The sequence below is a fragment of the Eubalaena glacialis genome, chromosome 16 (assembly GCF_028564815.1).
Source record: "Eubalaena glacialis isolate mEubGla1 chromosome 16, mEubGla1.1.hap2.+ XY, whole genome shotgun sequence".
Taxonomy (NCBI): domain Eukaryota; kingdom Metazoa; phylum Chordata; class Mammalia; order Artiodactyla; family Balaenidae; genus Eubalaena; species Eubalaena glacialis.
This window is the reverse complement of record NC_083731.1, coordinates 12,230,530-12,258,039: the sequence shown is the minus strand read 5'-3', so window position 1 is coordinate 12,258,039 and position 27,510 is coordinate 12,230,530. Positions and strand designations below refer to the sequence as shown.

At 45.5% G+C, this 27,510-nt stretch overlaps 1 protein-coding gene across 6 annotated transcripts in view; it reads left to right on the top strand.

Moving 5' to 3' along the window:
* FARP1 (FERM, ARH/RhoGEF and pleckstrin domain protein 1) overlaps positions 1–27,510 on the top strand; it is a 291,156-nt gene that overhangs the window by 237,119 nt on the left and 26,527 nt on the right. For all 6 annotated transcript variants that reach the window (XM_061171145.1, XM_061171147.1, XM_061171146.1 and 3 more), the window contains exons 14-16: positions 7,721–7,902; positions 9,108–9,197; positions 10,254–10,387. In XM_061171145.1, the coding sequence (XP_061027128.1) occupies positions 7,721–7,902; positions 9,108–9,197; positions 10,254–10,387 (406 nt within the window). The remainder of the gene's footprint in view (positions 1–7,720; positions 7,903–9,107; positions 9,198–10,253; positions 10,388–27,510) is intronic.

Sequence of the window (27,510 nt, the reverse complement as noted above, 5' to 3'; positions counted from 1 at the left end):
AGTTGTTAAAATGAAGCCATGACGTTTAGATCAAAATAAGCATGCCACTTAATGTAGCAGCTCTCTTTTTATCAAAAAAATAATAATGATGAAAAGCAAAAAATACCCATGATGGTTTGGCCTAGCGTTGTAGGCATCAAAGGTCAAAAGTGGCCTGGTTGCCACTTGTTTGGATACATACTTGGAAAAGAGCTGTTTATTGTTTTCTGGGTAACCTAGGGATTTTTAAGTATTTCCTCTATAAACAAAAGTTGCAAATGCTGATTTGTGTGTCAGATACATATTTGGGAGGAGGTGAGTAGAGTCTTGTTGTGAAAAACAAGTCTTGCTTCATAAAATTCAGAACACATCACTCAAGAAAACATAGATGAAACTTCCAGCATGGGGGATTTTTTTTTTTTTTTCCCCAATCAAAGCCGTTAAACACCCTGGTGGAAGCTAAGATAGAATTAGTAAATCTCCTTTTTTAAAGCTTTAGAAATTGAAGAGACTCTGATTTGTTCAGGATCGTTTCAGTGTGGATGGACTGAATGATGCCCACATCACAGCTTAGCCTTGGAAGCAGCCTTTGGCAATCTTCTTGGCCTCTGGTGTTCAGTTACAACTTCTGGTGGAAGGCAGCTCCTTGGCGTCTTCGTGTGGGTTCTAGATCAGGTTGCTCTGATATGTCTTAGGGTGGTTTGGTATTTGAAAGTAGGGAGGATTGAAAATCAACTGTTGACAGGGTATCTGATCTAAGTTTGTAGTTGAGAGCTGGTGTGAAAGGTTAGCTTCAAGGCAGGTGCTGTTAATGCAGTCATGGAAATGGTACTGAGAATTACGTGAGCTTGCTGCTAGGGGTCAGGTGCAAGAACTTCAGAATATTGAAGAATAGAAGTTAGAAATCACTGCAAAATGCAACATAAACCAAGAGTACTAAGGCAGGAGCAGGGACCAGTGTGTGTGGGTGGGTGTGGGTGTGTGTGTATAACAAAGCATCGGACAGTAATTAACTGTACTTTTGAGTAAGAGGTAGAGGTGTTAGTGGTACCGGGAGTTTGGAGGCAGTCCTTCTGCTTTATTATAAATTGGGGTTGTTAACTGACTCTCAAATAGGAAACAGTAGAAGGGTCATTTTGGAGCCTCTGATGGGCCTGTCAGTATTCACAGATGATCTTTCTGGCTCATGAAACTGGGCCAACAATTGCTTTTTCCTGGGCCTTGCAGTTCCTTTGTAAGAAGGAAAGCATTTGTCACTCTGCCCGCAGTGATTTATAGAAAGACCAAAGATAGGCTTTCCTTAGTGAAGAACACACACCCGCTTCTCTCTACACACGCACCTGAATGGCCAGTGGATTCAGTCCCTCACCCTCACCTCCTTTCTGCCTGGAAGGTTGCTGTGAAAACCTAACTAACCCAATCTCACAAGCTTGGCCTATGTTATTAATCCAGCTCCCTTCTGTTCTCTCTGTGTGTACATTTAATATTTTATTAAAAATTTCTAATACGCTGAATTAATTTTAAAACAGACAAGGCTGGGGACTTCATTCTCATTTTTGTCATTTGTTTAATAAATTTGAGAAAACATTTTTCTGTTGTGCCGTGGTATGCACTCTGTGGTCAGCATGTACCTATCTAAGAGAAGACTTTTTTTTTTCCCAGCGTTCTGTCTTTTATCCTCAAAGCATGGTGTACCTTCTGTTCCCTGCATTGTTGGAGCACTGTCTGATGTCTTTTTTTTTTTTTTTTTAACATGACTGAATACCAGTTTGTACTTGGAACACCTGTTTCTTCTAGAATACAGTGATCCTGCTCGCTAAACAGCAAGCTTTATCACGGAGGCATCCTGAGCGGTCATGCTCGGTGGTACCGTATTTCACTAAAGGTGGGGAAATAGAAGATGAACGGAAGACCTCACTTTTCTGATGCCATCTTCTCCAAGCCCGCACTTTGTGCCATGTGGAGGTGGGGATGGTCCTTGGAAGGGAGCAGGATCTCTGTAGGGCGGGGCAGGGCTCGTGGAAACAGAGAGCATCTGTGGCAGGAGCTTACGTGGGCGGAGCTCAGACAGCTAACCAGAGGGCTGGCTTCCTATTTTGAATGGTGACATCTATTCCAATGGGGATAGCAAACTTTACATAGCTTATAAGAGAACTTAGCTGTGTGTGTGTGTTTTCTTGGGGAGTGGGGATAGATAGAAATGTAGAGAAGACCCCTCTAGCTCAGCCCAGGTGGCTGCTCATGGCCAGCGAGCTGTTTGTAGTTTGCTGTCTACCCAGAATGTAGGCTCTCACAGATACTGTCTGGTTCTACCTTCTCTCCACGGCTGAGAGCGCAGTATTTCACGGAAGCGTGGATGTATTCCACCGGGAAGGTGGCTGGTTTCTCCAGTAACAATGAGCTTGGTGATTCTTTAAGCATGGAAGGCCAAACTCATGTAACGGTGTATGCACGGGATTAATAGCTCTTGTTAATCTCAACTGAAGAGGCTTTTACTTGTCCTAACAGGTATCTTGCTGTAAAAACTGTCAATTGTAACTGTTCTTTCCGACTGATGGCTGAAGCTTTGTCCTGAGTACGAGATGGTGTTTTTCATTGGTACGAAGCACCATGTCCCCCAGCCCAGACACTGCCAACACCACCACTGTGTTCAGACAAAGGAGAACTCTCCTTCATCTTTTCCCCATAAACAAGAACAAGCTAGTGCCTTCGCTATCATTTTCCCATTAGCAGCATTTCTCTTTCTTTTTCTGCAAGTTGCATTTCTGTTGCTTTTCTGAATTGCTTGATGATGAACAGTAATGTTGATGTTTAGCTGCTTGTAAAACTTTTCTTCAAGGAACTTGGTCTAAGAAGCACGTACATTACGCACAACCACCTAAGTTATCAAGAAGAAGGCCACCCTGCTGTGATTGGTAATCCTATAACCTGGTTTTTCTTGTGGAATCTTGTAACTTCAATGAAACATTGTCAGCCCTTTTTTTTTTTTTTCTCTCTTTTTTTTTTTTCCTCACATATTCCATTGGGGTGGGACCCAGCTTAGTTATCAGACTAGAGTGAATCCTGCCTGGTCTGGAGACTTCTCATGAATCAATACAGTATTGACCTTTTTTTTTTTTTGGTAACTGGCTTTCAAATGCAGACCATCTCCAGAGAGAGTTTGTCTTCTCTTTTAGAGGGAGATTGTGGATTTAAAAAGCCTTTTAAAAAATAAATGCAAACCTGCATCTGTAATGTATTTCCTACATGTGCCTTTGAAGCATATTCTGGGTACATAGAGTTATAATCTATATTTTAGAAGCAAATGGCAGGAGACAAATCACAATAGATGAGTGGCATCTAGACGTTTGCCAAATACAGAACTTTGGGAGAATATTGAGGAAATCCTCATAGATACTTTTTGAATAATTGTACTTTTTATAATTTTGAAAAGAAGACTTGAGAAAGCAATCAACAGTCTCATTTTCATCTGTATTCTCATTCTCAGATATTTTAATATTTACCAAATCTATGGATTACTATTTTTAAAGTTTTCAGGTTTTCTGGTTCCCTCCTTAACAGGAAAAATAACACTTATCTAATTAAAAATGAAGATTCCCAATTTATTGACTAGTTTAAAACACAGGACACGTACAACTAAGTATTCGAAATGCCATTTTTATTACTGGAAAAACAGATTAGAAAGTTCTCTTTCCCCAGGCTTGTGTGAGTTTGTTCTTAAGCCTTTTTAGTATAGTCAGAGGAAGTAGATGGTCACTAGGCAGCTTGTACCCAGTCCCAAGAGTGGAAGGCAGGCGTGAGTTTGGCTTCTTGATCATAAACCATGTTCCCGCTGTTTATGTGCCTCTGGTGGAGGGCTGGTCAAGAGATGCTCCAGTCTGGATGAGGCTGCAAATCCAACTTCCCCTGTGCAGCCATAGAGAAGAATTTTGAATGTATATTACATTAAAAAGATAGAGCAGCTAACCCAGTTTCTGGGCTGGGTGATAAATTGAAATCCATACATATTGCAGTGCTAATTTGAAGTTCCATAATTGTTGGTGCCATGAGAATGTGTACATTTAAAAGGATTTTTTTTAAAGCAGTTACCAGAAATGCCCCCCTCGAGAGTAGCATTAGTGAAGGCATCTTTAATCCGTGGGAATGACATAAACTCAGCCCTCTTGATACCGATTAAGGGTAGGGATGGGTACATGGAGATCTGGGGGCAGGGGGAAGGGAGGAGTGTCATGAAATTATTTGGTAGAGGTGAGGGACTTGAAAGTTATTAACCAGAAATATAACTGAATGCCTAAAAACCTGCAGGGCAATTTCTAAAAATAGGAAAAAATTCTTTTAAGAATCAAAAGCTTCCAGACTTTTAGGGTGGTAACTGATCATTTTCTAATCTCTTCAGACTTTTTTCCACCTATTGCCTTAATATCCAGGTGGTTTCTTAGAAGATTCTCCACCCCCCCAAGTTATTTACCTAGAGCCCCTTGCTGAAAGAAATTCCTTTGTGTCAATTTGTCATAGAGGAGGAAAATGATAAAAATTCCCAGGCATTAATAAGTTCATGGAGTAGCCGTGAGCACCAGTCACCATTTCTCCTCATTGACCAGGGCTGTGCCTTCAAGGCAGGTGACAGACTGTGTGATGGGAACAAGCTTTATAAGGCTGCAGAAACCTGGCAGAGTCATTTCATCTAACATCACCATGTTTGTTTGCTTTTTTTGTAAAATGGGCGACTTCAGTGAAAATTGGTTACGTGTAGCTCTAGTAACTGTGACCTTAGACATTGACCTTTCAGACACAACTCTTCACACTTGACCGAGGGCAGGCCCTGCGTGGACACCAGTTTGTACAGACCCTTGTCACACACTAGCTCCAAGTCGAAAGAGAATTTTAATTACCAAGCTGCCAAATTCTACTAATTACTCTCATAAGCATATTCCATTGATTGTTGAATGGTAAATGAGCTACCTGTTTTTGTTTGGAATATGTCATCTATGAATTTTCAAAGCCTTGAGGAGTTTCTCTAGCAAGGGGAGGAAGGAGGCTATTCTCCATGGATGTGGCTCAGATTGGTAAATGGAACCTCAGAGTTTGGGACCTTTCCCTTCCTTAGCATTGCTGATAGATTTCTAGAACAGGCTGCTTGGTCTTTATTGATTTATTGGTCTTACTGTTTAAATACACTCATTGCCTTGGCCTTCTTGGGCCCCGTTAGTAGCCACAAAGCCCGTTGAAGTAGCCTCTCAGGAAATGGAAATGGGCTACCCTAATTTGGTCATCCTCCAAGGTTGTGTACTGCACGTGTAACATCGGTGTCACACACACCTTTAGGCCACGTGAGTGAGAACGTAGCTGAACCCAGAACTGTCCCGGACTCTGCATAGGAACGTGGTCGTCATCAGGTTCACGCTCGGTGTCCCGCTTTCTGAATCCTGTCTCCAGTGTGCTCCAGTGGGGTGTCTTCTAGATTGCTATCTTCTTTGCAATGTGTTCTGCCTTCTTGGCAGGGTGGCACCTCTCCCGGAGCCCTGGTCTATTAGCTCACCCTTCTGGCCCGCTAGGTCTACCAAACTGAAGTGTCCCCGGGGAAATTCACAAGGGCAACTATCGACCTTTGGAGGGGGGACATGGTTGTACTCGAGTGTGTTTACCCTTATATTCTCCCTCGCCATGTGGCAGTTGGTTTTTTCTCTGCTGCTGGATGCCGTCCAGGGACTAATCGGTACTGTTTCCCCGCCTGCACGCCTCCTTCAAGCTAGCCTTCTAACTGCTTTTCGTTCTTGGCTCCAACTCTTTCAATGAGGAGGCGAACGCTTTTTCTGTCCCACGTCACTGCAGATTCAAGGCCCAGCATGTTCTCACTTACACTGCCTCACCTGGTCTCATGCATAGTGTGAGAGCTGAAGGTAAGCCCCCATGCTTTGCCAGATGATGGTGGACAAATAAAAGGTGACCCTCCAATAGCAACTCACAAATGCATGAAATGTTTTGATCTCCAGACAGACTGCCAGAATTTCTCTTCTCTAATTCCTCTTTGTAGTGATAACATTTTTCTTTTTGTGATTCTTTTTTTTTTTTTAAAGAGCATAGTGTAGTACCTTGAATCAATTGCAGTTATGATTGTCACTATTTCTATTTGACAAGTTCCAATTCTCTCGAAATGATTGTATTCGGTTGTGCACTAGTGTCAATAAAATTGACATTTGTGAAGCAATTTCTGGCCTTTTTCTCCGGGTTTTACTGGGTCTGGTGGTGTGTGGGGTGATTGCGTCTTTGTCTCACATCAGGACTTTGTTTTAAGGATGTCTATGAAAACGCAAGGAATTTAAATGGAGGGATTATTTTTTAATGCGAACTTCTGGAATCTGACTTTACCTGACATTTTCTAATCTTGTTCTTCAGGGATGATTGTACTGACCAACAGTCAGTGGGCAGGATGTCTGCTTTCCGTTGCTTTTGTGGGCGTGGTGGCTTTTCACCCGTGTGTAGGTGACACAGCTAGCTGGTCAACCTGGGACTGGGTGGGGGCTGGTTGGTGGCTTCTGCAAGGTTCATTCGTACTGGGATCAAGTTCATTACCCAACTCCATCAGCTTCATTCGAGGCTGAGCTGTCTTGTAATTTCCGAGTGAATATGAATGAATCCAGAGAGAAAGGATAGAGGTCCAGAAAATGGGGGGATTCCTGGAAAACCGCACTTCCCCTTTCCTATCGAGATCCTTGATACTGTGCTGAGTAGCCATGAGCATGAACCTGTATATTGGAAAATGGAGAAAGCGTTTATGTCGTCTTTCCATATGATGGTAACTGACAGGACTGCAGGCTACTGGAACTTTGTTTACCCTAATCCTAGTTTTCGCACATCTGCTTTAGAATTATAAAACTGTTAGGCAAAACACTTAGCTTAGAAGTAGCTTTTGAAACATCTCATTTTATTAATAGTTTCAAAAGGTTGAGGTATCGGTATTGGCAAAATTCTGTTGGCACAGAGTTTCATGTGCACATCATCTCATTTGGCTGACTCGGGTAATTATACATTTTCCTGTTATTTACTGTGGTATCCTTCTCAGAGGAATGATTAATTACCTATCATTTTTTGACTCATAAAGGGGAATTGTGATAATGTAATGACCTCCAGCTTTGCATTTTTAAATGATCACCTTTGCTGTAATTGTGATACTAGTGTTTCTGTCCCAAACAGTGAGAGAGACATGGAGTGACATCACCAGGTATAACAAGCTCGCTTCTGTTCTTCGTAGAATGGGGAGGTGGCTGCTTTCCCTTTCTCTAGCTGTGGCCCATTGTTCCAAGATGTAGTCTGTCCTGGGTGTCCCAAGTCCTTTAGTCTTCTATTAGAATAGCTCTATTTTCTAGTCACTTCCCACGTCTCCTTGTGATATAGACACTGTCTTTCTCGAGTAATTCTTAGAAGCTAAGGCAGTAGTTAGGAGATGAAGATTCTATTTGCAGATACACGATGCTTTTAAACTGTTGTAATTATGCTCCAAGCAGAGTTCCCCACCTTATCATTAATGACATAACTGTGTTCCACTGAGTAGTATCTTTAGGATTAAGGCAGCTGCAACTTAGGGAAAAAACTAGAAAATCACGAAGGGCATTGTAAGTGTGCCATACGGTAGTCAAGCTTCTAAAGGTTTGATTAGGTGAAAACTGTAAGTGGACACCAGGTCCCAGAAGGAATTACTTTTTTTTTTTTCTTTTCTTTAATACTTCTCATCCCCAAACAGGCTCCCTGACTGGCAGCCCTCACCTTTCAGAGCTGTCCATCAACTCGCAGGGCGGAGCCACCAACACCATCCTGTCGCCCAACCTGAGCCCCGACGCCAAGCAGGCCTCCCCCTTGGTCAGCCCGCTGCTGAATGACCAGGTGGGCCCTCGGACTGACGACGAGGACGACGGCCGGAGAAAGGTGTGGGGATGGCAGGCGCTCGCCTGTTGATCTTTTTTTTTAATTTCCAGTAATACACATAACATAAAATTTACCATGTGAACCATTCTTAAGCACACCGTTCGGTGACATTAAGTGCGTTCACAGTGCTGTGTAACCATCCTCACTGTTTCCAGAGCTCGGCCATCCTTCTGAACAAACTCCATGCATGCTGAGCGCTATCTCCCCACGCCCGGCCTCCGGCAGCCACCGTTCTGCTTTCTGTCTCTATGAACTGACTACTCCAGGCATTAACCTCATATAAGTGGGATCATACAGTGTCTGTCCCTGTGTAATTGGTTTATGTCCTTCAGCATAATTGTCCTCAAGGTTTATCCACGTTGGTAGCACATGTCAGAATTTCCTTCCTTTTTTAGGTTGACTAGTATTCCATTGTATGGAGATACCACATTTTGTGTATTCATCCATCTGTTGATGGACAGCTGGGTTGTTTCCTCCTTTTGGCTATTTCGTCTTAATGTGCTGGGAATGTGGGTGTACAAGTATCTGTTCTCATCTCTGCTTCGTGTGTATCCCCAGAGGTGGAATCGGTTGGACTCTTGTGGGAAGAAGCAAGATGGTTAACAACAAGGGATTTCCTTTTAATTGTTGGTTAAAGAGAAGCAAAACCAATGGCAGACCTGCTCTAGGGTGGTGCTGCCTGCCCACCTAACCAGTGGACTTTAGCTGCTGTAACCCTCGTCCCTTTGGATCAGCGCCCTTCGTGTTCCCATGAACAACGTAACTTCCATTTCCTAAAAATCAATACCACCGGCCCACGATGCCCGGGACAAAGGCTGCTGTGCTTTCTGTTTCGTTCATTTCCTTGAAGCCTGCACCACTCTATTATCCTAATTAATTAGATTTTCAGGTGCCCAGTATTGAATGAATAGTCCTCAGTGGCAGCTAACACACTCATTCGAGGCCTTTCACTGCGGGTGGTATTTACATGGAAGGAAACATTCCTAGACAGTTTTCTCATCATAGAAACCCATTTTCTATCCTAGTTCCTCTCACACCAAAAAAGGAGAATAGATAAGAGTTTATTTAGCCTTGATACCAGTCAACCAAAGATCGTAAGTTAGCAATGTATCAGTCCTTTAGTTAGGACTTTCTTATAATCAGGACATGCTTAGAGACTTCAGGCTCAAATTATTATGTCTTCTTTCTTTTAATGGATTTTGCAGAGATTCCCAACTGACAAAGCGTACTTCATCGCTAAGGAAGTCTCCACCACTGAGAGAACATATCTGAAGGATCTTGAAGTCATCACTTCGGTATGTGTAGCATTTCCCCTAAAGCCTTAGATTACATAATTTATCTTGACTGATACTCAGCTTTAGGAGACAAGCTGGATCTAATTAAATGTTGGGTTCTCTGACTCCAATTAAAAGAATTTTGGTTCTGGGCTGTAGAAATTAGGCAGTAATAGTATGTTTAATTTGGAATATGCTCTAAAAAGCTTTTTTAACTGTGATTTTTGAGTGCAAAGGAAGGAAGTTTCTAAAGTGGAGAAATTTAAAATTAAACGTTTTACTGTCTGCCTGCACCGATGTAGAACATTTCATGTTTTGCCCTTTATTTTTGCTTGAGGGAGACCTCAGAGGCGAATTAGAAGCCTTGTTTTATCTTTGCCAATAAATTGAGCCATATCAGCAAAATCTGCCCAAAAGACTGCCTTTTATTAATCAGTCCTGTTCAGTCTTGGAAACAAATTCAAAGCATGGCAGATGACTTCATGATCCTGGATTCTGGGAAGGAACCTAGCCCATTGGAGGTCAGTTGGAATCGTTGGGTTTCTGTGCCTCTAGGGCAGCCGTGGTGACCTGGGCAGGTGCTCAGCAATCATTGTGGGACCCACCTGGACTTCAGGTCAGCGAGATGAGTAATGTGTGTGAAGACAGAGGCTTCACCTCTCTGGTTCAGCCATCTTCCTGCTCAGCATTTCAACGAAGGAGCAGAGATGGAAGTTTCTCAAGGACTAAACCAGAGGGCGTGAAGTGGTATAACTCAGCGATGACCCAGTGAGCTGGCCATAATGGAAGTTTTGATTTCAGTATCTGCCCACTTCAGAGATTTGTCCCGACTTCCACAGTCAATTGGTAACAAACTGCAGGAAGCAGTAACGAAGAGATGGGTACTTCTTACCCCATCTAATGAAAGGAGGGAAAGCAATAAAGCTTGAAAGCCCTTGATGCTCTTGAAATGCTACAGACGCGGCAGGAAAGCCCTTTAGCCTCCACGCGTGGTGGGCTGCAGCGTTACCTCTGAAGAGTTGCAGACCTTCATCCTTCATCTTAACGCCTCTAAGTGTGTCCTCTTTTTATTCCCAGTGGTTTCAGAGCACAGTAAGCAAAGAGGACTCCATGCCCGAAACCTTGAAAAGTCTCATTTTCCCGAATTTTGAACCTTTGCACAAATTTCATACAAATTTTCTCAAGGAAATTGAGCAACGACTCGCCCTGTGGTGAGTACAATCCCGTGTGACAGTTCTATCTCCCATCACCAACTCTCTCTTTCTGTTTCTCATGTTATTTTTATGTTGTTCCTTATAAGCAGCACCCATGAGCAGAGATAAAGGGAGAAGCTGGCTTCAGACAAGCCAAGCTTACAGTGATTTCCTAGTAAATCTACACGTGTTAGATCTCATCCTGGATTTTTTTTTCCTTTGGCTTACGGTTCTTCAAAATGCATGTTTTCTGATGATAATTAAATGAATACCACAAAATAGAGTAATTTCTTCTGGAAGGATGATGAGGGTTATAAAAGGTAGAGGCAAAAGAGGGACTTGTAGGGGTGTTGGTAACATTTTACTGGTGCTTGCTTTATAGTCATTTAAGTATTATACGTCTCATGTAGCTTTCAGTATTATATTTCACGGTGTTTATAAAGAAAAATAAGAGCCCCATACACCACACACACACACATACACTTTTACCTTGAATCCCACTGCTAGGAATTTATCTTAAGGATACATTCTAATATGTGAAATGACAAATGGCAAAGATAGCCATGGCAGAATTAAAAGATTGGAACTGACCTAAGTATCCAGGAAGAGCAGGCTGGCTAAAAATAATGTTAAGTCTGTTTATTAAATACCATATAAAAGATTAATATGTGAGTGCAAAAATTCAGGAAAAATTGTCTATACTATAGAATGCAAAGTCTGATGTACCCTTGGCCTAAAGTGGAATCTTTTATAGAAAATTCTTTTTCTAAAAATTATTTATTTATTTATTTGGTTGCACCGGGCCTTAGTTGTGGTTCGTGGGCTCCTTAGTTGCGGCACGTGGGGTTCTTAGTTGCAGCTCCAGGGCTCCTTAGTTGTGGCTCGCCAGCTCCTTAGTTGGCAGCAGGCGGGCTCCTTAGTTGTGGCATGCGAACTCTTAGTTGTGGCACGCGTGTGGGATCTAGTTCCCTGGGATTGAACCCAGGCCCCCTGCATTGGGAGCATGGAGTCTCATCCACTGCGATACCAGGGAAGTCCCCTATAGAAAATTCTTATGGGGTTTTTTTTTAAAGACACGTGTAGACACATGAGGAGTTGTCTATCTACTAAACACACATTTGAAAAATGCCAGGAGACAATAGCAGGCATTTTCTACTATGTTTTGGGCGGAAATGGAACCCACTGTATACTGTATCCATCCTCACTACAGGTGAGAGTTTGGTTCAAAGTGGTCTCGGGGGTGTTTAGTGATCGTTAGGGCCTGCAGGAGCCCTGGATGAGGTGGTCCTGCCCCGGGTGATTCCAAGCATGAGATTCGGGCACCAGTTAACAGGTTCGCAGAGCTGCTCCCTGTGTTGTGAAGCAGATGTGCTCAGACGTCTGACTTTATATGTTTTTGATACCTGGAGATAATTCAAGTGCAGCTCTCTTTGCTGTGACAGAAGGAAGTAGGAGACTTCACTTAGATGCCCCAGGGAGGAGAGCACAGCCAGGATTGAGAAAGAACAGGTACAAAATCAGCTTCAGTGAAGATGGGGAAAGACTGAAAATGCCAGTTTAGAGTCTTACTCTATTTTGGTGCTATGAATGCAAGAGAAATACCACTTTTTGAAATTAAAAAAAATATTCTACAAAATCTAACTTTACCTTCCCAAAATTTACTGGAAGCCTTTCGATTGTGTTCTGCCATATCGTCTCCTCATTCATACAAAGTTGAATGATGCTTTCATAATGGAGTCAAAGACCTTCCAGCTCTGGAGAAACCAGCGAACAGTTCATTTTCTGGCCAGTGAGATGTGTATTAATATAGTCTTCCTATAGGCTTAGAGCATCTTGAGATGGTATCACTAGAGCAGTTTTGGTCCACATGGCAGTTGATTTAAATAAGGTTGGGGAGGGCTTCCCGGGTGGCGTAGTGGTTAAGAATCCGCCTGCCAATGCAGGGGACACGGGTTCGAGCCCTGGTCTGGGAAGATCCCACATGCCGCGGAGCAACTAAACCCGTGCGCCACAACTACTGAGCCTGCGCTCTAGGACCCATGTGCCACAACTGCTGAGCCCATGTGCCACGGCTGCTGAAGCCCACACGCCTAGAGCCTGTGCTCCGCAACAAGAGAAGCCACTGCAATGAGAAGCCCGTGCACCGCAACGAAGAGTAGCCCCTGCTCGCCGCAACTAGAGAAAGCCCGCACGCAGCAATGAAGACCCAGTGCAGCCAAAAATAAATAAATAAATAAATTTTTAAAAATAAAATAAATAAGACTGGGGCGGTCACACACAGGAGATGTCCTCCGCTGGCAGCACCCTGGCAGCCCAGCATGGGGGCTTGCGCTAGCTGCTGCTGTCACTGGCAGAACAGCCGTTTCCTTGGTTCTTGTCGTCTCAACGGAAAGAATTCAGACGAGAGACAGAGAGCAGTTTTAAGTAGCAAGAGTTTTGTTAAACAAAGCAAAAGTGTGCTCCTGAGAAAGGACAAGAGCGGACTGTCTGGAAACCAGAAGCAGTCCCACAGTGGGGGGAGGGTTGGGTTTTTTTAGAGTAGTGGTCCCTCCCTGTGTCCTGCGTCATTTGACTGACAAGTTGATTGACAGCTTTAGGTTATATTACTTCTCCCTTAGTGCACAGGTGCTTACCCATAAGCACCCAAGTGAAACACGGCGGGGGGGGGGGGGGGGGGGAGGAACAAAAACTGCAATGCTAATTTATTATAATTACAGCATAACGAACCCCACCTGTTACTCTGAGTCACCTTTTGGGTCTTGGTGGCCTGCACCAACCTGTTCTGGTAGTTTTATCTTGCTTGGTCCTGATAAGGCTGGAAACTTAGCGGTGGTCCTTGACCACAAGAGGGAGGACCTCTGGGCATGTTCTGATCACCAGTGTCCAGATGGGGGAGGGAAAGATGATCCCCATCCAGGACGGGGCAGGGACCTACTCGTGTCTGACTAACTACCTACCACTGCCACCAGAGAACTTTGGAGAGCTGTATGACATTTCCTTCTAGGAATGACGCCATGCTCTTGGACTTATCTGTGACCATAAATCTTTAGCCCTTATCTGTGAAAGAATATCCAGTTGCTTAAAAAGCATCTGCTGTCATTTATTTCCCATAGGATTTTCAGTAGAGTGTCGTTCAGAGATCTACAATTTTATTCATGTTTTCCATGAAGATACCAGAAGCATGTTAAAGACTCAAAGCTAAAGAGAGAGCAGATAGTCAATATGCAGCTCAATTGACTTGACCTCCAATAGCCTTACAACAGTGGACCCACACCAAACTGATGACGTTTACTGGGAGTCATTGTAAAAGCCTGCCATTAAGTTCAGCTAATCAGTTCCTCAAGGGCATGATGAGGAAGACTTGGCTCGGCAGGGATTCAAGGCAAAAGGTTGAGTGTGATGAGTTTAGTGTGAGCCAATAGAATAACACAGAGAGAGATCAACATCTATTGTATCTGTAGCTCTCAACATTGGCTGCTCATTAAAATCACCTAGAACCTTTAAAAAAAAAAAAAAATCTTGATAACCAGGCAGAGCCCCAGACGGTTGTATCAGCGTCTCTGAGAGGTAGGCCCTAAGCATCAGTAGTTCCTAAAGCTTCCCAGGTGATTATTCCAGCGTGCAGCCAAGGTCAAGAACGAGCGCAGCCAAGGTCAAGAACCTCTTCCATAGACTCTACCTCATTCGAAGGAGACCAGAGCATGGGAAAGGATTGCCCCTTGAAACTCGAAGGCTCTGAGCTCCGTCAGAATACCGTACCCAATTCTGAGTTTCACGTTTGAAATGGGATAATAGTAGAATGCATTTCATTTTTAAAAAATTGTTGGAAGTATGGGCGTTTGGCCTAAAAGGGAGAAGATTTTGGAAAATAGGATGGCCCTTTTCAGGCTGGTGGTATGAAAGAGGGCGTCGGCGTCATCTTAATTGTACCAGAGGACAAAATTTAAACAAAGGAGTGAATTTCCAAAGAGGCGCCTTGTGTCCGAGTATAGAAAAAGGTTTCCTCACAGTAAGTGCAGCTTGGCGATGAGAGGCTGCCCTATGAGGTAATGAGCTCCTCTGCCTCGGCGTTTCTTGAGCTGAGGTTGCCCATTTCCAGAAGGTACTTATCTATTGGGCGAAACCCCAAACCTGGCAGGGCATCAGGGTCACCTGGGGTTGATGGGCCAGGGAAGTTTTGAAAAAGTACAGACTGCCAGGCCCCACCCAGCCCTCCTTAATTAGAACATTGGGGTCAGACCCAGAAATTTGCATTTTAAATTGCTTCTTGAGATGACTGAGATGAATGACTTTTCTGAAACAACTGATGTAGACTGCCTGTGACAAACCGAAGATTCTCTGATGCCTTGGTTTGCATTTGGCTTATAACTCTTGTTTCTTCTATGAGCAATGACTGAATGAGTGAATGAATGAGTGCATGGGTGAGCCGGGTGGGTGGGTGGGTGGGGGAGTGAGCTGGTGAGTGTCAGTCTTCGCCCGCTGGGGACTTGCATTCTCAGAGGAGGGGTCAGGCTCGTGGGGCAAGGAAGGCCAGGCCCTCTCGTGGATGAGTGGGCCATGTCCAGTGTGGGCAGAGGGCGTCACTGGCCAGTTCTGTCTTGGAGGACACGTGGGCCATTAATGCCCACACAGGAGAGGCAACCCATGAGCAGATATGTTCAATGAGAAGACTGGATCACATGGAGTTTATTAAGAAAGGAGTTTGCTCTGGGTTATTGACAGAAAGACTCGTGTGTGTGTGTGTGTGGGTGTGTGTATTGATACTCTGAGATGGGAGACATGGCCTGGCTCACGTGGCGTGGGATGGCTGTGCCTGCATCCTCCATCACGCCACCTGAGGTCCACATCCAGCTGTCCATGGCCTTGCACGGCCTCGTTTCCTCACCTGTAAGGTGTGGGGTGCGGTCTCCACTTCACAGGGCCATCACACCAACTAAATGGGACAGTGTCTGTAAAGGGCTTGGTGTCCTGTCCCACACAGAAAAAGGTGGGGAAGACGGACCATTTTTTTTTTTTTTAATATTTTTTTATCCATTTAAAAAATTTTTCTAATACTTATTCATTCATTCATTCATTCATTTTGGCTGCGCCAGATCTTAGTTGCAGCATGCAGACTCTTAGTTGCGGTATGCAGCATCTAGTTCCCCGAACAGGGATCGAACCTGGGCCCCCTGCATTGGGAGCGTGGAGTCTTACCCACTGGACCACCAGAGAAGTCCCCAGACCATTTTTTAATGTAAACTTCTATAAATCAAAATCTTAGATTTAGAGAAAAGTTGCCATGAGAATAGAATTTCTGCACACTCCTCTGCCCTACCCTCCTGCTGACGTCAACTTATATCACTGGGCACATTCGTCAAAACTAAGGAACCAGTGTTGGTTCTATTAAAAAGCAAAATTTGAGTGAGTAAATTTTAAAGGTCTGATTGGCTTTATTAGATGATTCATGAATGGGCACCATTCCATCTAGCTAGTAGAGAGGAGCTCCAAGGAGCTCCAGGAAGGGAACGGTCTTTAAAGACAAAACAAGGAATAAACAAAAAACATTATTTCGGACGTAGGTAACCTACCTGGGGGACAGAAGGGGTCTGTGTGACAGGTGACCTCATCTTCGTTTGGGGATTGAGAGGGCCCACGTGACAGATGACCTCATTGGTGCTGACCGGAAAATTCCTGGCTGACTGACTAGGATTACATTCCTGGGGGAGGTTGTAACTGCAGTTAGGTTAGGTATTAGGTCTTGGTTTTAGCCCAAGTAACTCCACTTTGGATCTGTCCTTTCTCTTTTAACACTACATTATTATCCACTAAACTCCAGACTTTATTCAGTAATAATATTTTTAATTATTGTTAATAGAAAGAAGTCTAAAGTTTACAGTGCACCTCAAGGTCCCCTAGATTTGGGGCATAAATATCACAGCCACCATGCCTTTCTTTGCAGGCCTAAGTTAGGTTGTCAAATACTTCCATCAGCAGTGGGGAAAAATTACCAGGAAGTTTTCCCAAATGATTAGACTGGACCCCGGCTGAGTAAACACACCTGCCCCTGTCCAAATGGTGCGTTCTCCTAAGTCAACACACCTGAGAAGAGGCTGGACCGTTTTCATTCTGGCCCAAGCCGAAGTTGCCCTGTTTCTTCAGAAACAAGGAAACAGAACAGGTTCGGTGACTTCTGAAAACATGCAGGATGCTTTTCCTTTTGAAAGCAAGGACATTTTACTCAGCTGTTCAAATGCATTCAGAGAAAGCCACTAAAGATCTTTGGTCTTTGGGCAGGAGCCCCAGATTCCAGCCCTGAAATGACTGACAGGCGCTGAGGACAAACTGGCCAAGTCATTCCCCAGAGATGGATGCAGACCTGCCCTGGAACAGTGCGTCTTGGTGGGTTCTGCTGGGGCTGGAACTCGGCTGACAGCTGGCAGGGAGCTGGGACCCAAAGAGGGGCATGCAAGGAGGCACTCGGCGTTGGCTGTGGGCACACAGCTTCGAAGAAGGATCAGCTGGGTTTTTTTTTTAGAAGAACCTTGAGGTAGCGTCGTCGCTTGGTAGGAGAGCAGAAGTTCAGCCAAGAGGGCTGGAAAGACCCCATGTGGAAATTCACCAAGTCTCAGGGCTCGTGGAACAAAGGAGAAGCGAAGGGGAGGCCCCTGGAGCTTTGAGCCCGGCTAACTGGGAGGATGGTCGTGAAATTAAGAGCAACATTGAAGAAGAAAGGGAAAAAGCAAGTAAAGTGGAGGGAAGAGGAGCTTGCTTTGGGGCACATCAATTTCGAGGGGTCAATAATGAAGCCGTACAGGCAGTTGGAAATGCCAGTCTCCGACTTGGGAAAGAAATCAGACGCAGTGGTGTAGATGTGGAAATTATCCACAAGAAGAGTCAAATCTTTAAGGAAGAGAATGTTGAGACAAAAGAGAGCCAGGGACAGAATCTTGTTGAATACACTTTGGGGGGCAACTTTCTATAATCATGGCTTATGGCAGAGCATGAGCCAGCAAAGGAAGCTGGAGAAGCCACCAGAGATTTGAAAAAAGAATAAGAGGGCGGGGGTGGAGGATGCCAGAGGGGAGCGTGGTTTGGAGAGTGATGCCCAGGTGGCAGAGATGGTTTGAGGTTCCCCAGGGTGCAGGTGCAGCCTCAGGATGCTGGGGGCTTCTGTGGGGAGGAGAGACAGGACGGTGTCCATGAGGGATCGGCTGTCCATCCAAAGCAGAAAGGCGGCTCCTCTTCCAGGGCTGTGGCAATCTTGCAGGCTATGATGAGGAGTGTTTCCCTGGTGGAGTGGTTCTGTCTCACCGTGGCTGAGCTTGAAGTGGAGTGGAAATGACTGAATGGGTGAGAAGATTGTTTGTGTCCACCCCCAAAAGTGGAACATCTTTACAGAAAGAAGCACCAGTGAACCATCATGGAACAAAAGTGAATAGAATATTTTTCTTATCATCGTACCTGCTCTGGGTATCATTGAGAGAAAAGCGTAGGGATTCTTCAAAAAAGTAAATACAGAATTACCATATGATCCAGGAGTTCCACTCTTAGGTATATACTCAAAAGATTTGAAAGAAAGAACTCAAAACAGGTAACTTGTACATCCGTGTTCATAACAGCATTATTCACAATAGCCAAAAGGTAGAAACAACCTAATGGCCATTGACATGTGAGTGGATAAACCCAATGTGGTCAATCTATGCAATGGGATATTATTCAGCCTTTAGAAGGAAGGACAGTCTGACACCTGCTACAACGTGGATGAACCTTAAAGGCATTATACTAAGTGAAGTAAAAGCCAGGACAAATACTATATGATTCTAATTCTATGAGGCACCTAGAGTAGTCAATTCATGGAGATGGAAAAGAGAATGGTGGCTGCCAGGGGCTGGGTAGGGGGAAATGGGGAGTTAGTGTTCAGGGGATGTGGAATCTCAGTTTGGAAAGATGAAAAAGTTCTAGAGAAGCCTGGTGCTGGTGGTTGCACAGCGGCATGACTGTACTTGATGCCACTGAGCTGTACACCTAAAAACTAGTTTTGAAGGGAAATGCTAGGTTATATATATATAGCCACAACTTTTTTAAAATAGAAAAAAGAAAGTCACAGGGAATCCAGTGCAGGATAAGACCAGAGGCTTCACAGAGAACACCTGTGGGTTCTCTGTGGGCGCTGCCAAGTGCTTCCCTGAATTAACTTACTGGAACCTCACGGAGGGTGGCAGGTACGTCTGCTGATTGAATTGCCTCCATTCGGACCCAGTCAGCCTTCGCAGCCAGGCCTTGATGGGTTAAATTGAACATAAGACCTCAGTTTAAAGCTAAAATGGTACCTAAGCTGAGAGCTCAGCTCTTGTCATCTTACTGATTCAGAACCTGTTGAGGGTGGGCGGGGCTTACCCGTCCAGGTGCCTTTCCATCTGAAGGCCGTCCTCACCATGCCAAGTCTCGCTTCTCGGCATCTTCCTCATTCTTGGAGGCTCTTTTCATCTCCCATTATTGTTTCCCTTCATGGCCCTACAGCTCTGTGAGGTCCATGGGCTTTATTTTAAACAGGTAGGGAAGGAAAAACAGGCTTTTTGACCTTTCTTAAGTGACCCTGTGAGGGGTGTGGTGAGCGATCATCCCAGCTGGTCAGATGCTGTGCTTTTATCCTGAGGTGCAGACCTCTGATGTTAATTAACACACTGTCTTCTCTGACCTGTGTTTGAACTTGGGATCATTATGGGAAATGTAGAAAGGAGCCCTGTGACTGGACAACCTGTTGTCGTGAGCTTGTACGCCTGAGGGTCCTGTAAGCAGGATGGGCAGGGACCCTGTTCTTTTTACCAGCCCCTGGGGGCTGCAGTGACCACCACTGCCAGAGGCAGCTGGCTCGCCCTGCAGTCAGAGCAGATTCTCACAGCATCCTCTCTCGAGGGGTAGCATCCTCTTGTGGTTGAGGCAGCAGCACCTGCCGGTACCGCACGCGTGCACACGCCTCCCCCCGCTTTCAACCCGGAGAAGCACACGTGCACACGCCCCCACCTCCCCTCCCTTCAGCCCGGAGAGTCTGCCCCCCACGCTTCATCTCTGGGTCACCGAGGATGGACCAGACCCTGGCCACCGTACTTTTGAGAGGTCGCCAGTGGCTGACGGTTCCTGCCACACCGTGCAGCTCTGGCTGGCTTTGCCCCTGCGGGTAGTTTATGTGAAATGAACGCTTTGGTTCCCCCTGAAGTTGATGTCTGTGGACCGTTTCCCGCATCCACATAAGGAAAGGCTCTGATTTCTATGTTATTTTGTTGTTGCCCAAGATCAAAATATTTGTCAAGGTTGACTGCGGAGAACCCTTGTAATTATTTCACGGAGTAATCATTCCCGCCCCACACGCTTTCTTCATGGCTGGATAATTCTTACGGGCGGCGGGTTCTTGTCTTAACCATGGTGCGTTCACTGCCGGCAATGACAACGCTACTCTTTTAGAGTAAAAGCAGCTGCGGTGCCTTGTCTCTTGGAACGTCCTTGTCTGATGTTGAATCGCACTGCCTCGCAGGCTTGATGTGCTCCCAGCGTTCCAACCGTCATGAGTTTTGTCATGAGCAGGAAGTTAGGGTGACGACCCCTCATGTCAGGAATCCTGAGTCACTCTTGAATCCAGCAAAGTCGATTAACCGCATTGATTTTTCCACCTGTAAAATTGACTTAGCCCGGTTCAGAAGCCGTGATTCCTCCCTCCCTCCTTCCCCACTAACCTCTGTCTCTCCTTCTCTGACTTCTCTCCTTCTCTGACTTCCCGAGACAGTTACTGGTCGCCCGCCCCTCACGGTTCACCTGGAAGCTCAGCTCCTGACGCGCACGTCTTAGCATCTGCCGGGACGGTCGTTTCCTCGGGGGAGGGGGGGAGCTATTCCTGTGTCACTTAGACTAGGGTGGAACTCCGGGTGATATTTACCTGCCTGAACGAATGTATGACTTCTCGTTGGTAAACTGCATCACAACTCTTGCTAAGGCTCATTTTTTGTTGTGGTTTTAAATCCTTTTATGCCTCATCTTCCACACAGATTCTGAGACAGTTCACAAATGGAAAACAATGTAAGACAAGGATAAACGAGGACATCTAAAGCTGCACTGTCCCATGCGGTAGCCACTAGCCACTTGGAGCGGTTTGTTTAAAATAATTTAAATTAAAAATTCAGTTTCTCAGTAACACGAGCCACATCTCAAGGGCTATGAGTCCCATGCGGCTAGTGGCTACGTATTGGACAGCAGACATAAAAGACATTTCCATCATCATAGAAAGTACTTTTTCACAGCATTGGGAGGTACAAACTATTGGGTGTAAGATAGGCTACAGGGATGTATTGTATGACATGGGGAATATAGCCAAATATTTTGTAATAACTGTAAATGGAGTGTAAGCTTTAAAAATTGTATTTAAAAAAAAAAGAATGAATAGTACTCATTACACCAAACACAGGGGCCACCACACAATAGTTGCTCAAAATACTCACAAATCAAATTCATGAAAATGTCTTGGTTTCCTCCGGGGTAAATCTTGAAGATTATTAAATTTGTCTGTTGTTATGTTTCAAAGACTCAAAGTAGAAGGAGGGCTGGCAGATGAGGATGGACAGTGCTTTCACACTTAGAAAACCAGTTATCACGATGCAATGTTTGTGGCATTAAGACTAATAATAAACTTCCACTAGTGAGCACTTATTACGTGCAAACTCTTTATGTACCTTATACCATTGCCAGGTTGGCATTATTAGTCAAAATAAAATGACCACTCTGCTTTTCCCACTTGATCTTCAAAATCAGGGGTTGGCAAACTACAGCCCGTGGCCAGATCTGCTCTGCCACCTGTGTGTGTTAATAAAGTTTTATTTAGAACACAGCTGTGCCCGTCCTTTTCCCTATTGTCTGCGGCTGCTTTGGTGCTCCATCAGCAGAGTTGAGTAGTTGGGACAGAGCTCGGATGGCCTGCAAAGCCTACACTACTTACTATCTGGCTCTTTACAGAAAAAGCTTGCCGATCCTTGGTGAAAAAGAATTTCCCCGGGTGTAGGTGTTGTTTTTCCCATTTTATGATTGGGAAAATGAGGCTCAGAGAGGTCAAACTCCTTGCTCATGACCACACAGCTCTTAAGTGACAGAGGCATGACTTGGACTTAGGTCTGAGCTGATCCGTAGTTGGTGTCTTTGAAGCTGTGTTGTCGAAGCACAGGGTTTTAAACACCTGGAAGGGGGGTGGGACAGCATCTGCCGTGACTCCTCGTGCTTCAGAGGAGAGCATGAGAGCACGGCTTGCCCTTGGCCACACGGCCGAAGCCAGCAGAGCCCCATCCAGCACCCTGGTCTCCAGAATTGTGTCCTTCCGTCCCGCTCTGGCTCCGGGAGATCAGCACTGCTGGCCCTTCTGCCCCGAGCGCTCTCCCGTGGTGTTTGTCCTCCTCTCGGAAGTGGCAGGAAGCTCATGGCATCTGGTCAACACTCGCCCTATGGTGACTTTGTCTGCGGAAGTATCGCCTTTGGGTCTAGAGTCTGAGAAGATGGATTTGAATTTTTTCTAATCAAAGAGTTTTTGTGGCGAGATGGTCACTTTTCGTTTGTTCAGCAAATATTTACTGTGCCCTTACTGTGTATTAGGCACCGTTCTCAGTGTTCAGTGAACCAAACAGGCCACGGTTCCTGCGCTTTGAGAGCTTGTGTTCCAGTTACATCTCTCCCTGTGCCCTGCACCGAGGAGGCAGCCAGAAGTAGCCTGAAAAGACTTGGAAGCAGAGCCCGGGCAGAGCTCCAGAGCTCCTGTTCTGTTTTCTACTCATGCCAAGAGACCATTGGGCATCTGACCCTTTTCCAGAACAGAAACTGTCAGTATTCTAGAGGTGTTAAAAAAAAAAAAAGGACCATAGATATGTATACGGTAAAACACCTTGCACGTTTACAGTATCTTTCAAAGCATTTTCCCTTAAATTGTCTCCTTTGACAATCCAACAGTCTGGTGCGCCTATCCCCATCTTTATGCCTATGGAAAATAAGGCTCTGAAAAGGAAGTGCCTTGCCAGAAGTTGTTCAGTGTAAAGCTAGGGAGAACCACACCCCACTTATTTTTTTTTATAGATTCATTTATTTTATAATTTGTTTTTATTTTTTGGCTGCGTTGGGTATTCATTGCTGCACGCGGGCTTTCTCTAGTTGCGGCGAGCAGGGGCTACTCTTCGTTGCGGTGCATGGGCTTCTCATTGCGGTGGCTTGTTGCAGAGCATGGGCTCTAGGCACGTGGGATTCAGTAGTTGTGGCACGTGGGCTCAGTAGTTGTGGCTCGCGAGCTCTAGAGCGCAGGCTCAGTAGTTGTGGCGCACAGGCTGAGTTGCTCCGCGGCGTGTGGGATCTTCCCGGACCAGGGCTCGAACCCATGTCCCCTGCACTGGCAGGTGGATTCTTAACCACTGCGCCACCAGGGAAGCCCCACACCCCACTTCTAACTTTCCCTGGAGCCCACGAACCAGGAGGCAGAAGCAGTAGCTGTTAGCTTATTCTCTGGTTCTGTCTAGAGCAGTGCTCTCCAGTGGAACTGTGGTGATGGAGATACTCTGTGTCCGCATTGTTCAATGCAACAGCCATTAGCCACATGTGGCTCTTGAGCCCTTGAAATAGGGCTAGTGTGGCTGAGGAACTGAATTTTTAAATTTTATTTTAAGTAAAGTTAAAATTTAAATAACCATACGTGGATACTGTATTGGACAGCACAGTTTTGGAGACATAAAGGGGAGGAACTCTGAGTGGAAGACAGACAGTGGACACAGTCTGCCTTTCCCATTAGGACCGAATGCCCCGCCATTCACTTTCTTAGAAATCAGAGTCATTGATTTAAAATGCAAGACTCAAGGGCGGTTCTCTGACCCCTCTGCTCCCTGCTTCAGGCAGATCAGGGCTACTTCCCTTGTGTAAAAGCTTTTGTTTGAAGATTTTCATTGGTTTTAAAAAGAAGACTGTGCAAAAAGGGTTTTAAATCATCACTCTCCAAATAAACAGTGAAACTCACTGGAGACAAGGCAGCGTGATCTACCTGGAAAACATTTTGGAAAAAATACACAGTGGAAGGAAGTTAGAACAAGATATGGATCATGGGTGTACCTGGGTGGGGGGGGGGGGAAACGTGTGTACACTTACTTTCTTTTATATAAATTTATTTAAAATTTAAAATTTCATCTTTGTTTCAAAGGCAAGAAAGACACTGTGATCTTCCCACTGTATTCTGCCCTGACTCAGCTTCCCACTGTCTACCTAGGGCTCCAGGGACAGTGGTGGTTGGTGATTGTTTCCTCTTAACACATGATAAAATTGCCTGTTCTCAGGCATATGCAGGAGCTATTTTTCTTGGATTATCTGCTGTATTCCCGACTGTATAGCCCACTGTGCTTTAAGAGCAAGCTACTTTTTTTAGAAAAACAGAAATGATTTTTCCAATTGCCTGAATCGCAGGTGGGTTTCTGCTGGGAAACACTTGAGAGAGAGCACTCGGCAGGCCGCTTATGAGTTTGAAACGGCCTTTCTGTCCTGCTGCGTTTTAATACGTGGCCGTTAACAGTACTGAACCCAGGTCTCATCTGGGTGCCATCAAGCCTGCCTATGAGTGGGCTGTAACTTTAGTGCCTCTTATTAAACAGGACCTGGTGTTAAACCTCAGAAGAAGAAAAGCCATAGCTTTAAGCCACCCAGTAGTGTAACTGAAGGCGGAGAGCATGAGGCTGCCGTGTCCCACCTGCACTGAAGGACAGACGGGATGGATCCCTCACCTGTCACTGCCGGAGGGAAACCGTGTCCCCTGGCCCAGTGGGGACATCTCTCGCATAAATGCCTTCCCCACGAGTGGGGATGTGAATTAATGTTCAAATTAATGGGATTTTCCTCTCCAGGGATTTCGAAGGATATTGAAATTCATCAAAGAATATTGAAATCCACAACTATTAATTACATGCGGCTAATATATATATAATATATTTATAATATTTATGTATATATATACACACATATAAAAATCTATTACTTTGGCTAATTTGTTTGCTTTTTGAACCCAGCCACCACCCCTACCCTACATATTAATGGAAAATTTGTCTTTGCTCATTTGCTCATTTACATATTATTCTTATTCTTTTATTTACACAGATACACAAGCACACACAATTACAGCCTTTTTTTTTTTTTCCATTGAGAATCATAGGAACCACAAGGAACAGTAAGAATTAGGGCATGGTGTTTGTTTTGCAAACGAGGCCTAAAAATTCACAAAGTTAAATCTGTTTTCCTGGGGTCCGAGAGCACCCCGACACAGAGCCGGGTTGAAAAAGTCAGCCTTCCAGCTCCAAGCTGCCTGGTTTGCTTTTATGTTTTAATCTGATAAGACGGTTCTTTGTTCTGAGGGGGAGGGCAGGGCCAGACTTTGGTCTGCCTGTTGCTGAGCTGCTGACCAGCTCACGTAGTGGTCAATGAAATGTTTACAGAGGGTTGGGAAGACTCAGATTCCGTGTGTGTGTGTGTGTGTGTGTGTGTATGTGTTCAACCTTGTGCTGAGATAACATGTAGTTGCTCCCGGGAGCACGTGAATCGTGGTGCCCAGGTCAGAATTTAGCATCTGGAAGGCTTCTTGGTATATGGGTTTCCAAAGCGAAATTGTCAAAAGAATTTTCAGCTGTGTTGCCATGCGGTAATTACCCAGACAACAAATATGTGGCCCCATCTTCCAAACAAGGACTCTTTTCTTGTGAGGTTAACATCCAGAGGCTGTTCCGGAACAGTTATAATTACTTTTTTATGTTCTCCATAGTAAAGTGACCTTTTTTTTTTTGGATGCACCGCACGGCATGTGGGATCTTAATTCCCCAACCAGGGATCGAATCTGCGCCCCCTGCCTTGGAAGTGCGGAGTCCTAACCACTGGGCCGCCGGGGAGTCCCTAAAGTGACCTTTTAGCTCTTTACAGTAAAGCCAGTGCTTTGGACTTGTGGATTTGCTGGCATTAACATGTAGAGGAAGTGTAGAACACGACGGTAATTCTATACAGGGCAGCAAGAGCATCAGGTCTCGTCCCCTCTCCCGTAGGCTGATTCCATGTTCTGGAACCAAGCGGGGCTGGCACTTGCCGTGTGCTGCAATGGGGAGGGGACAGGAAGGGGGCCGAGCTGCCTCTGCTGGTTGCATGAACTTCCCAGGCCCCAGCCTGTTGTCACCACATGGCCTAGAGCTGCCCCCCCTCGGTGGATCGACATCAGGGTGTTCCCTGCGCACAGGAGACCAGAGATACTATCCCAGAGAAGTTTCTAAAATGAAAGTAAAGACGCTGAAGACTTAGAGAAACAGATAAGGTTCTGCTGGCCAGCCGATGCAGGAAGGAAGGTCTCCTTGCATCTGGGGTTTTCACATCAGTACGTGTTCTTTTAATAAATAGTTGGCGAAGAAGAAAGGAAGTGAAGTCAATAAAGTTTGGCCTCCATCACCGCTCCCCGCCCCTCCTCCCAGTCGGCTTTGCAGCTCTTCATTTCCCTTGGGTTGGGGTGCTCTCCGTGAGAGGGAAGGGATTGTTCAGTGCTAATGGGAGCTGAGACCCCCTGTTTCTCCCCTTGCTCCCACCCCCAATCCAGAGCGTTCTCGCTAAAACATTTAAATTCTGTCCTGTGGATTAACTGAAGACCTTTCTCATGTGCGTTGTCAAATGGCACGTCCGTTTGGAAGTTTTGGGGTCAGTGATTTAAGTTCCAAGATAATAGCTACAGACCTGGAAATCAAGTTTACGTTGTGTCTTCCCTCCTTTTCCTGAAATCAGGCCGTTCTGGCTCAGCAGTGAGGTCCTCCTCTTGTTCAGATGTGGCGGGGAGGGAAGGAGAACTTTCCACCTCCTAAGGGAGCTTCCTGTGATGTTGAAGGTGCGGGGGTGGGGGTGGGGTTCTGAACAGCAGGAACGCCCCCACTTTCTGCCCCAGGTGTGTAAGGAGAAGAGCAACCAGTAAGTTCCCAGCCACACCCAGACACACGCAGGATCCCCAGGATGGCCAAACGATGAACATCTCCATCATGACTCGATTAACAGCCACGTGCAAAAAATCCAGAGATGCCACAGCCCTGTAGCTGACGGGGTGGAATAATACTTGATCGCGAGCAGAGGCTGAGGGCCGTCTCGGAGGGAAGGCTGGTCTCCGTCAAACGCCTGAGCATTCTCCGCTGAGCCCATTTTGGGGGGAGAATGTGAGCCAATGGCTGAGGATCAGGGAGGCGGACGAGTGTGGATAACCGAAGCTCCTAGCTTGAGGCTGAGGCAGGGCAGCCACTTCATTAAGGAAGGAAGTGGAGGCAAAGGTTGGGTCTTGGCAGCAATTAACTCTGTGCAGAATCCCTTGAGTTTTGAGATGCCTGCGGGTCACTCGTGCAGCGCCCTCTCGAAGGTATGAAATAATTACACAGGTTATCGAGGCATAGATTTGGCATCGTGAATTGAAACCATGGGGAATAGAAGGGCTTGCTTAGGGAGAAGTAGAAAGCGAAGAGAGAAGGTAACCGGGGCTGGATTCCCGACGCAGAGACATCTTAGGAGTGGCCTGAAGAGCAGAGCTTGGCAAAGAGGACTGAAGATCTGACCAAGGTAGAAAGCAGGGGGCTGGAGAGAGAGGCTTCCAGAAGCCAGAGAGCAGAGTGCCAGGACTTTGGGCCCAGCTACGCAGGAGTGACAATACGTGCTTCGGTGGTTTAGGTTAACGGTAATCTTGCACAGAACCAATTCAGGGAGTGGTGAGGAGAGAACCCATATTTTAATTAGAGGAGAAGTGAATAGTAATTAAAGCCATCAGCCAACTTGTTTGTTTTGGCAGCTAAGAGGAAGCAGAAGGATTGAGGGATTCTGCATTGCGGTGGAAGAGAATGGAATAGGTAAAGAAAGCCAGCCCTAGGGGAGCTGTAGAAGACCCTGGCAGGGGCTGGGAGCATCATGGGTACCCTTGCTCCTTTTATTTTGTTATTATTTTTTAAAATTTATTTGTTTATTTGTTTATTTATGGCTGCATTGGGTCTTCGTTGCTGCACGCGGGCTTTCTGTAAGTTGCGGCGAGCGGGGGCTACTCTTCGTTGCCATGCGCGAGCTTCTCATTGCCGTGGCTTCTCTTGTTGCGGAGCACAGGCTCTAGGCAC